The 12,545-nt window shown below is 42.3% G+C and overlaps 1 protein-coding gene across 1 annotated transcript in view; it reads left to right on the forward strand.

The window, feature by feature from the left end:
* LOC129837615 (zinc finger protein 236-like) overlaps positions 1-12,545 on the forward strand; it is an 89,589-nt gene that overhangs the window by 23,342 nt on the left and 53,702 nt on the right. The window contains exons 8-12 of the mRNA XM_055903916.1: positions 158-331; positions 2,733-2,910; positions 4,694-4,966; positions 11,682-11,885; positions 11,973-12,105. Of these exons, the coding sequence (XP_055759891.1) occupies positions 158-331; positions 2,733-2,910; positions 4,694-4,966; positions 11,682-11,885; positions 11,973-12,105 (962 nt within the window). The remainder of the gene's footprint in view (positions 1-157; positions 332-2,732; positions 2,911-4,693; positions 4,967-11,681; positions 11,886-11,972; positions 12,106-12,545) is intronic.

Consider the following 12,545-nt stretch of genomic DNA (forward strand, 5'->3'; position numbering starts at 1 on the left):
CCCACACTGGAACCTACCTGTAGCTCTGCAAGCTGCAAAAAACAAAAGATAGAAAATGCTCTACGCTGCTTAGATCAGCTAACCTCTGCCATTCTCAGTATTCCCTTTTTCTCCTCTCATTCTCTCCACCTTCACACCCTCCCTCGCCGTCCCGTAGGAGGTGGAGGAGTCGGGTCGGGGCGTGGCGGGGTCAGAGGGCAGCGAGGTGGTGACTGACGTGATCCAGCAGCTCCTAGAGCTGTCAGAGCAGGTGACAGGGGAGGGGACCCAGTCACAGGCCCAAGAACAGACCATCACCATGGAGACGGCCATCAACCAGGACATCCTACAGGTGGGAACCATAACACACTCAGGAATGCACGCATACATGTAGATACACATGCATGCTCATAAGCGTACACGCACGCGCAGACACACGAACGCACGCACGCACTCATGGATACATGTGTATACACACACACACACCTGCCCTGCTATACTTGAGAGGACTTTTTGAGGACCAATTCAAAGTCCTATTTTCCCTAAACCTTACCCTAACCGTAACCCTAACCTTAACCCCAACGCCTAAAATAGCCTTTTTACAAGGGAGGACCGGCAAACTTCTGGTACCGATTTTTAGATTACAATAGGCTATATTGATTTAAACTGGTGTTGAGAACAACGCGGCAGGGGTGGGCGGCAGTGGAGTGAGGAGACGGGGAAACAGCCATTGGGCCTATAAAAAGTACAGAGAGAGGAACACTCACCTTAATTATGATCATCTGAATGATGAAAATATTAGATGAAAGTAGGCTAATGCAATAGTCGTGTGTGTGTGGTCACCTAGATGATCATTTCAGCACTGTTTTGATTGGGACAGCGCCATCGCACTGCTTTGAGGCAAGCGTTGGGGATTTTCTTTCTCGCTGGATCTCCGTTTTGGATATTTTGTAACAATTAAGCTGGGGAAATGTTAGCTAAATTGAGGTGAGTGTTAAATGATCATCTTTATACTAGTTTGCTCATTATATTAGCTGATCAGAACGTTTTGCTTGCATGTTATACAAGTGGATTTTTCTCTTCACTCGTGTAGTAGCCTGTCTTACTCCCTTCAAAAAGCCTGTGACTTGTCTCATAGTCAATCAATGTGATTTGTTTTTTCACTGAATCTGTCTGTATATTTGGTTAATTGATCTCTGGCTGGACAAGTGGAAGTGCTAGCTCGTTTAATCGTTCACTGATCAGATACATTTAACATGCAATAATGTAGCCTAAATCGACTTATCTATTGTAGTAGCCTTATATAGAGCCAAGGCTATTTTCTTATCATCCCAATCCCACTGAAACACAAAATCCTGACTCCTGTCTCGCATGAAAAGTCCTAACTTTATTCTGTAATCCAGGGGTTGGATTATCCAAGAACATCTCGTCTGTTTTATTTTATCTTTATTTAACTAGGCAAGTCAGTTAAGAACAAATTCTTATTTTCAATGACAACCTAGGAACAGTGGGTTAACTGCCTTGTTTAGAGGCAGAACAGATTTGTAACTTGTCAGCTCGGGGATTCGAACTTGCAAACTTTCGGTTACTAGTCCAACACTCTAACCACTAGGCTACCCTGCCGGCCCAATGCATGTCAAAATACCGCTATAACATTTCTCGCGCTTCTCTGGCTGTCTCGTATTATGAGAGCTTCCCTAGAGAATGTGTGATCAACAAATGGTGAGAGTAGATATGGATATTTACATTTTTAAACATGGATCAAATATAACACCTTGATATTAAAAACAATTTCCTCTCTCCATCTCCCCGTTATTCCTGAGCTGATCTGCGATCTGTATAATCATCAACTAGATTTAGCCAAATAAGAGCTATTCTGTCATTTGTTGGAGGTTATCTAGCAAGCTTAGCAATTTTGCTCAATTTACTTTTGTTTGATGGCGATTACAAAGTTGGTGTTATTCGACAACGCTATAGACTGTCTCGGGGTGCTCTCTGTGTGTGCTCTGTGTCCAGATAGCCTAGGCCTACTGCTGAAATGCGCTGAATTAATTGAGGAACATGATTTCGCAATTCACAACAATGTCATTGGCAATCAAAGTTACTGTGTCATTACTAAATATCAGTTTCACTTGCTGTGAATTCTTTAAATAGTGGCACAGCGACAATCTTGTTTCGTGAGAACCCTGCCATAGTGACCATATCTTGGTTTTAAACTTGGTTTGAATGGGAATCGGTTTCTGGCTCATTTTAAATGTCAGACCAGGCTTGGGCTTCAGCTCACCAGGCTTGGGTTGGGACCGGGATCGAATTTTCAGTTTGCTTCTGATGCGAACTTCATTCAGGTCTCGTGTGCAGTCTGGCAGTGTCAATTATGCGTGTGCTTTGAATTTATGGTGACTTTTTGTGAAGTAAATACACTACTTTTAAGGCTTCTTTGCGACAACCTGTTTGGATAATGCGATTTTTTTTTCTTCTCGCAAATCTGCTGCTGCGCATGTTGTGTATTCCGTGGAATTGCAATAGTGCGACATTGGGGGAAAAACGTTGTAATGTCCCTTTTTTGGGGAAACGTGAAGAGTGGGCCCAGGATAGTCCCGGGATCCTGGTTAGCGTCATGTAGCCTAGCTCTAATAATGTGATCGAGGGATACAGCACAGTATTGTCCAATACTGTGGATGGAAAAATGTACTAATTCATATTATTAGTCCAAAAAAAAAAAGTTCAACCCTGTCACCCCTGAACCCACACAGCAAGCCCTGGAGAACAGTGGGTTGAGCGTGGTTCAGTCCCAGACCAACGGAGTGGCCAGACAGACTCAGAGCCATGCCGCCGAGGGGGCTCTACCTGACTGTAAGAAGTTACCAGGCCAGGACAAAACCGCCAAGAAGGAGAAGAAAAGTATCTTCAAAAAACCTGTACAGATGCCAGGTAGGGCATACCCCAAATAATGTCCATGTGTGCTTGTGTATGTCACCGTCTCTCCGTTCCGTTTCAACTCCCATCAGTTTACTAGCTCGTGAAATGTCCATTGACAATAAACATGTATATTGCATATAGTGCATTTGGAAAGCATTCAGACTACCTTCCCTTATACCACATTTTGTGACGTTACAGCCTTATTGTAAAATGGATGGAATAAATGTTTTTCCTTATCAATCTACACACAATACCCCATAATGACAAACCGAAAAAAGTTTTTGCAAACGTATTCAGACCCTTTGCTATGAGACTCGAAATTGAGCTCGGGCGCATCCTGTTTCCGTTGATCATCCTTGAGGTGTTTCTACAACTTGAATGGAGTCCACCTGTGGTAAATTCAATTGATTGGACATGATTTGGAAAGGCACACACCTTTCTATATAAGGTCTCACAGTTGTCAGATCAAAAACCAAGCAAAAAAAATTTCTGCACCATTGAAGATCCCCAAGAACACAGTGGCCTCCATCATTCTTAAATGGAAGAAGCTTAGAACCACCAAAACTTTTCCTAGAGCTGGCCGCCTAGTCAAACTGAGTGATCAGGGGAAGAATGGCCTTGTTCAGGGAGGTAACCAAGAACCGTATGGTCACTCTGACAGAGTTCCTCTCTGGAGATGGGATTACCTTCCAGAAGGACAACCATCTCTGCAGCACTCCACCAATCAGGCCTTTATGGTAGAGTGGCCAGACGGAAGCCATTCCTCATTAAAAGGCAAATGACAGCCCGCTTAGTTCGCCAAAAGGCACCTAAAGGACTCTCAGACCATGATTAACAAAATTCTCTGGTCTGATGAAACCAAGATTGAACTCTTTGGCCTGAATACCAAGCATCACGTCTGAAGGAAACCTGAAACCATCCTTGCGGGATCAAAGGAAAGATGAAAGGTTCTAGTCAGGGCCGAGGGAAAGATGAACGGCGCAAAGTACAGAGAGATCCTTGATCGAAACCTGCTCCAGAGTGCTCAGGACATCAAACTGGGGTGAAGGTTCACCTTCCAACAGGACAACGACCCAAAGCACACAGCCAAGACAATGCAGGACTGGCTTCAGGACAAGTGTCTGAATGTCCTTGAGTGGTCCAGTCGGACTTGAACCCGATCGAACATCTCTGGAGAGACCTGAAAATAGCTGTGCAGCAATGCTCCCCATCCAACCTGACAGAGGTTGAGAGGATCTGCAGAGAAGAATCGGAGAAGCTCCCCAAATACAAGTGTGCCAAACCTTTAGCGTCATACCCAAGAAGACTCAAGGCTGTAATTGCTGACAAAGGTGCTTCAACAAAGCACTGAGTAAAGCGTCTGAATACTTAAGTAAATGTGATATTTCAGTTTTAACATTTTTATAAATTTGCACACAAAAAAAAAATATCTGTTTTTGCTTTGGCATTATAGGGTTCCAACAATTTCAATAATTTTTGAATAAATAATAACAAAATGTGGAAAAAGTCAAGGGGTCTGAATACGTTCCAAATGCACTATATATCGGGAGTTTCAATTGATCCCCCGAATTGAAGGAATTGAAGTGTATTTTGTCTCAGCTCTGCTCATCTCATGTTGGACCGGTGTCGTATCCATTAGGGCACCCTATAACAAAACGTTTTGAAACCTAACACGGAAATGAATGTTTGTTATTGGCCAGGTCCAAGGTAGTCTCTCCCTGTTTCAGTCTGTTTTCCTTCCATTTCGGTGCTTAATGAACACAACCCATGTCACCTCTTTCCCCCTTCCCAATAGGTTCCATCAGGGAGGAGAACGGCGTGCGCTGGCACAGCTGCCCTTACTGCAGCAAGGAGTTCAAGAAGCCCAGCGACCTGGTGCGCCACGTCCGCATCCACACGCACGAGAAGCCCTTCAAGTGCAAGCAGTGCTTCCGCGCCTTTGCCGTCAAGAGCACCCTCACTGCCCACATGAAGACGCACACAGGCGTCAAGGCCTTCGAGTGCCAGTGCTGTATGAAGTGTTTCTCCACGTCGGGCAGCAGGAAGGTCCACATGCGCCTACATACAGGTGAGTGATTATTTTTGGCGTTGTGTGATATTAGCACCAAAAGAGATTTGAATTCAAACATTTTGATTGTATTCAGAGATACACATTTAGTTCCTGTTGGCAGCTATATCGCTCCATAATGGTCATGCATGGGGGACTGTGTTGTCAGGTTTGCAGGACGGTTGCTTTTGTACATAATTCTGAATTTGTGATCAAGACTTATTATGATTAACGTTGGTGTCACAATCTGGTTTTGACAGACTTGATTAAGTTATAGAAAAAAAGTCCTATTTTCTTTTATTAATTTGTCCTGTTTGTCCTCTTGTTTTTTTTGTGTTTAATGAAAATGTAGTCTATTTCAAAAGAACAGAATACTTTGAGTTGTCCTTATGTTAGATCCTGATCTGTCTATGCCATATGGCCGTGGGCTACACTAGTTAATTTAGCAGACAAGAATTGCTTATTTATATTATTTTATAGTATGAAGAATGCATTTTAACAAAGCTGAATAAAATAGCTATTCTGTGTTGGGCAGTTAACAAAGAGATACTGTAGGTACTCCTATATGCTTAGAATTATTAATGTAACTAGTTCTACAAATGTCGGGCTATATGTGTTGCGTGATGTGACTAATGATGTTTTGAAAAAAGTAGCTTAAAAGGAATGAGCTCTGCTTTGTTTAATTGCGCAGGCTGTACACACTTCATCAGTCTCTCATTCACAATTTGAGAAGCACTTGATAATGCCTTTGTGTGGCCAAAACGCACCTAAAGAAAATCAATGCCTTTTGCGGGCCTTCTCCGTGAGTGCTGCCTGCTCTGAAGCACCTCTCACTCACACGGTTCTCCATCACGCGGTCGGGTCTTTCTCACAGGCTACAAGTGATGACAGACACATCGGGGACACAACTGCAACTTATCCAATTCCGAGGTGCATATTAAAGAGATTGGAAGAACTGTCCACATTTACAGTACCAGTCAAAAGTTTGGACACGTTCAAGGGTTTTTCTTTATTATTACTATTTTCGATATTGTATAATAAGTGAAGACATCAACTATGATATTACACATAAGGAATCATGTAGTAACCAAAAAAGTGTTAAACAAATCTAAATATATTTTATATTTGAGATTCTTCAAAGTAGCTACCCTTTGCCTTGATGACAGCTTTGCACACTCTTGGCATTCTCTCAATGAGCTTCACGAGGAATGCCAACAGTCTTGAAGGAGTTCCCACATATGCTGAGCACTTGTTGGCTGATTGTCCTTCACTCTGTGGTCCAACTCCTCCCAAACCATCTCAATTAGGTTGAGGTCGGGTGATTGTGGAGGCCAGGTCATCTGATGCAGCATTCCATCACTCTCCTCCTTGGTCAAATAGCCCTTACACAGCCTGGAGGTATTTTGGGTCATTGTCCTGTTGAAAAACACTAAGCGCAAACCAGATAGGATGGCATATTGCTGCAGAATGCTGTGGTAGCCATGCTGCTTAAGTGTGCCTTGAATTCTAAATAAATCACAGACAGTGTCACCAGCAAAGCACCCCCACACCACCTCCTCCATGCTTCACTGTGGGAACCACACATGCGGAGATCATCCATTCACCTACTCTGCGTCTCACATCGTCACATGGGTTTGAACCAGAAATCTTGAATTTAGACTCATCAGACTAAAGGACAGATTTCCACTTGTCTAATGTCCATTGATTGTGTTTCTTGGCCCAAGCAAGTCTCTTCCTCTTATTGGTGACCTTTAGTAGTGGTTTCTTTGCAGTAATTTGACCATGAAGGCTTGATTCACGCGGTTTCCTCTGATCAGTTGATATTGAGATGTGTCTGTTACTTGAATTCTGTGAAGCATTTATTTGCGCTGCAATTCCTGAGGCTGGTAACTCTAATGAACGTATCCTCTGCAGCAGAGGTAACTCTGGGTCTTCCTTTCCTGTGGCGGTCCTCATCAGAGCCAGTTTCATCATAGCGCTTGATGGTTTTTGCGACTGCACTTGAAGAAACTTTCAAAGTTCTTGGAATGTCCCGTATTGACTGACCTTCACGTCTTAAAGTAATGATGGACTGTCGTTTCTCTTATTTGAGCTGTCTTGCCATAAAATGGACTTGGCCTTTTATCAAATAGGGCTCTCTTCTGTATACCCACCCCTACCTTGTCACAACACAACTGATCAAACACATTAAGAAGGAAAGAAATTCCACAAATTAACTTTTTACAAGGCATGAAGCTGGTTGAGAGAATGCCAAGAATGTGCAAATCTGTCAAATAGCTTTTTTTTATGGTGAAAATGATCTTCCCCAAACTTGAAACTCGCGGTGCGAGTTAGCTTCTACACCCCTTGTAAAGCGGATTAATCTGCTTAATTTTAAGAAGTTATTTGGCCACTTTGTTTTGATAAGGTTTGTATCACAACTAAAGGCCTATGGACTTGAGGTGTGCAATTTATGATTAGAAAAAAAGGCATTGTATCTTGCTTTACGCTGGGGGATCATTCACAAGTGATAATATATTCATTCACAAGTGATATGCTAATATTGTCACCCATCAGACTATTCTTGATTTAATCTTGTATTACATATACTTAGTAATTTGATTTTAGAATGGACCATTATGATGCCACTGTCTCTAAACAGGGGCAGGGGGGAATAAATATCTTAAATATCGAATGGAGGAATGGAGGATGATTTTCCTATGGTTAATTTTCATGCCAGCCAGGTAGGCTATACTCCTGTTGTAAAGATAAGCAATGTGCTTAATATTTGTTAATATTAGGAAAGTTGTGAAATAAATATAGTAGGCCTAGCCCATATAAAGCTGATGGGATCCTCCTCTATTTAGTAGAGGCCATCACTCTGTTTTCTCACACAATTGCATAGCATATAAAAATGTTGAGCAACATGGGCTCATGGGCTCTCATGAAGTGTTTGATTAGATTTTTGATTAGATTTGCATTGATGTCAGAGTGATTTAGAGGGACAATAGAGTGCTGAGTACCAGGCAGTTAGCAAGTTTGGTAGGTTATTATCAGCAGCATCAGAGCTAGGAGAAGCCTAATTACCGTGACTAAACGGTTATGTGGAATTTGACTGCCTTCATGACTCTTGACCACCGGTGTGGCGGTAATACGGTCACCGCAACAGCCCTACTCGTATTCGAGCACTGAATATCAAAAACAGATTCAACCACAAAGACCAGTGAAGTTTTTCAATGCCTTGCAAAGAAGGGCACGTATTTGTCAATGGGTAAAAACAAAAAACATAGATTATATAACCCTTTGAGCATGGTGAAGTTATTAATTACATGTTGGATGGTGTATCAATACACCCAGTCACTACAAAGATACAGGGATCAAATCAAACTTTATTTGTCACATTCTCTGAATACAACAATTGTAGACCTTACCGTGAAATGCTTACTTACAAGCCCTTAACCAATAGGGCAGTTCAAGAAGAGTTAAGAAAATATTTACCAAATAAACTAAAGTAAAAAAAAATATATAAAAAAAAAAGTAACACAACACAATAAAATAACAATAACAAGGCTATATACTGGGGGCACCGGTACCGAGTCAGTGTGCGGGGGTACAGGTTAGTTAAGGTTATTTGTACATGTTGGTAGGGGTGAAGTGACTATACATAGATAATAAACAGCGAGTAGCAGAAGTGTACAAAACAATTGGATGGGAAGGGGGGGTGTCAATGTAAATAGTCCGGGTGGCTATTTAATTAATTGTTCGGGTGGCTATTTAATTAATTGTTCAGCAGTCTTGTGGCTTGGGGGTAGAAGCAGTTAAGGAGCCTTTTGGTCCAAGAGCTACTTGGCGTTCCGTTTGCCGTGCGGTAGCAGAGAAAACAGTCTTTGACTTAGGTGACTGGAGTCTTTGACAATTTTTGGGGCCCTTCCTCTGACACCGCCTAGTTTATAGGTCCTGGATTGCAGGAAGCTTGGCCCCAGTGATGTACTGGGCCGTACGCACTACCCTCTGTAGCGCCTTGCGGTCAGATGCCGAGCAGTTGCCATACCAGGCGGTGATGCAACAGGTCACGATGCGCTCGATGGTGCAGTTGTATAACTTTTTGAGGATCTGGGGACCCATGCCAAATCTTTTCAGTCTCCTGCGGGGGAATAGGTTTTGTCGTACCCTCTTCACGACTGTCTTGGTGTGTTTGGACCATGATAGTTCGTTGGTGATGTGGACACCAAGGAACTTGAAACTCTCGACCCGCTCCACTACAGCCTCGTTGATGTTAATGAGGGCCTGTTCGGCCCGCCTTTTCCTGTAGTCCACGATCAGCTCCTTTGACTTGCTCACGTTGAGGGAGAGGTTGTTATCCTGGCACCACACTGCCAGTTCTCTGACCTCCCCCCTATAGGCTGTCTCATCGTTGTCGGTGATCAGGCCTACCACTGTTGTCGTCAGCAAACTTAATGACGGTGATGGAGAGCATTCCAAGACGCGTGAAAGCTGTGATTGAAAATCAGGCTTATTCCAACAAATATTGATTTCTGAACTCTTCCTAAGTTAAAACATTAGTATTGTGTTGTATAAAAATGGTTATGAACTTTATTTTCTTTGCATTATTCGAGGTCTGACAACACGGCATCTTTTTTGTTATTTTGACTAGTTGTCATTTTCTGCAAATAAATGCTCTAAATGACAGTATTTTTATTTGGAATTTGAGAGAAATGTTGTCAGTAGTTTATAGAATTAAACAAACATTTTCATTTTACCCAAACACATACCTACAGTTGAAGTCGGAAGTTTACATACACCTTAGTCAAATACATTTAAAATAATTTTTCACTATTCCTGACATTTAATCCTAGTAAAAATTCCCTGTCTTAGGTCAGTTAGGATCACCACTTTATTTTAAGAATGTGTGAGATGTCAGAATAATGTGAGATGTCAGAATAATAGTAGAGAGAATGATTTATTTCAGCTTTTATTTATTTCATCACATTCCCAGTGGGTCAGAAGTTTACATATACTCAATTGGTATTTCGTAGCATTGCCTTTAAATTGTTTAACTTGGGTCAAACGTTTCGGGTAGCCTTCCACAAGCTTCCCACAATAAGTTCGGTGAATTTTGGCCCATTGCTCCTGACAGAGCTGATGTAACTGAGTCAGGTGGTCATTATGGCCAAACAGTTCTATTTTTGTTTCATCAGACCAGAGGACATTTCTCCAAAAAGTATGATCTTTGTCCCCATGTGCAGTTGCAAACCGTAGTCTGGCTTTTTAATGCCGGTTTTGGAGCAGTGTCTTCTTCCTTGTTGAGTGGCCTTTCAGGTTATGTCAATATAGGACGCGTTTCACTGTGGGTATAGATACTTTTTTACCTGTTTCCTCCAGCATCTTCACAAGGTCCTTTGCTATTGTTCTGGGATTGATTTGCACTTTTCGCAGCAAAGTACGTTCATCTCTAGGAGACAGAACGAGTCTCCTTCCTGAGCGGTATGATGGCTGCGTGTGTCCCATGGTGTTTATACTTGCGTACTATTGTTTGTACAGATGAACATGGTACCTTCAGGCGTGTAAATTGCTCCCAAGGATGAACCAGACTTGTGGAGGTCTACATTTTGTTTTTTTGAGGTCTTGGCTGATTTCTTTTGATTTTCCCATGATGTCAAGCAAAGAGGCACTGAGTTTGAAGGTAGGCCTTGAAATACATCCACAGGTACACCTCCAATTTACTCAAATTATGTCAATTAGCCTATCAGAAGCTTCTAAAGCCATGACACAATTTTCTGGAATTTTCCAAGCTGTTTAAAGGCACAGTCAACTTAGTGTATGTACATTTCTGACCCACTGGAATTGTGATACCGTGAAATAATCTGTCTGTAAACAATTGTTGGGAAAATGACTTGTGTCATGCACAAAGTAGATGTCCTAACCAACTTGCCAAAACTATAGTTTAACAAGAAATTTGTGGAGGGGTTGAAAAAACGACCTAAGTGTATGTAAACTTCCGACTTCAACTGTATAAATAGTAAAAGCAGAGAAACTGATCATTTAGCAGTGGTCTCTTAATTTTTTCCAGAGTTGTGTTATGACAACATTTTGCTCGTTTTGGACTTCGGTGAGGTTTTTTTCAGTTGTTCGGGCAGCCGGAGTCAAGCGAGTCTACGCCCCTTCGTCTCTGATTGGTCAACAGTAGGGATTCTTCAATAAAGCCTTTGTTGTCATTCAAAGAGATGACTCGTTTTCATGCAAAAAACAAATATTGGAAAATACTGCACCAAACATTCTAGTTAGATGTAAAATTGAGCGATTTAAGATCTCTTCGTCAAAAACGTAAAAATGAATGACAGATTTCTAGAGTTATCGTAGATTAATTTGGACAATTCTGAGAAATTGTATACTGGCTTTGGCGTCTCAAAATGGACAAACAGTACTATAGCCGCTTGAAAAACTAAAAGAAAAAGTGAAGGTCTTTAAAGCGAGTACACTAGTTCGGTTCGACTAGCCGAGCTGAAGCATGCTGACAACTTTAGGCGTTGGCGTGCCACAGGATTCTTTTGATTTCATGTCATCTCTCAGGAGACATTGGTACGTTAAATCGATTTTTGGCATACTCAATACGATACTGTTTAAGTTAGCATTTTCTCTAGCTTGTCTCTTGATTTAACTGACATGAATACATTTCCATTTCAAAACTCATGCAGTTTGTTCTCGTTATTGTTATTTCATTCTACGTGCTAATTGAGGTGTATGTTCTTGTTGTCAGGTCTGCGTCCGTTCCCGTGCCCTCACTGTGACAAGATCTTCCGTACGTCGGGCCACAGAAAAACACACATTGCCTCCCACTTCAAGAGCCTGCAGCAGAAGAAGCACAAGTTCCCACGCAAAATCCACAGAACCAAGGTGTCCAAGAGCAACCTACCTCTGCCTGATATCCCCCTGCAAGAGCCCATACTCATCACGGACCTCGGTAACGCATGCATGCTCGCGCGCTCCCTCACATTCACGCATGCACACACACACACGCACTTTGTTCATATTGTCCTCCCCTCCCCAGGTCTCATCCAGTCCCAGAACCCTCGCCTGGTCTTTCAGACGTACCTGGAGATGGTGGACAATGATCGGCCATACAAGTGTCCCTGCTGTAACAAGGCCTATAAGAAATCCAGCCACCTCAAGCAGCACGTTAGGTACAGCTATCCTCTATACGCACTCACGTACACACACGTACTGTGTCTCACACACACACACACAAGCATTTCGCTACACTCGCAATAACATCTGCTAACCATGTGTATGTGACCTGTAAAAATGTATTTGACACACACACAGCATATGTTTTACTATCCTTCTGGGGCCTAAAATTGATTTGTCCTTGTCGGAAATGTCCCCACGGGGGAGAATTTTCCGTGTTTTACTATCCTAGTGGGGACTTTTGGGGATTTCCGGTACCCATGAGGATAGTAATACAAGCACACACACACACACACACACACACACACACATTTAGTTTGTATTCACATTTATTCCTTTAGAAATATCATCCTCTCTGAAGCAGCCCGGCATTGCCGACATATACCAGTGAATGTATTTCTGATACAGTGCATGGATATATAGTAGTGAGAGGAAG

Source organism: Salvelinus fontinalis, chromosome 38 (assembly GCF_029448725.1).
Source record: "Salvelinus fontinalis isolate EN_2023a chromosome 38, ASM2944872v1, whole genome shotgun sequence".
NCBI lineage: Eukaryota > Metazoa > Chordata > Actinopteri > Salmoniformes > Salmonidae > Salvelinus > Salvelinus fontinalis.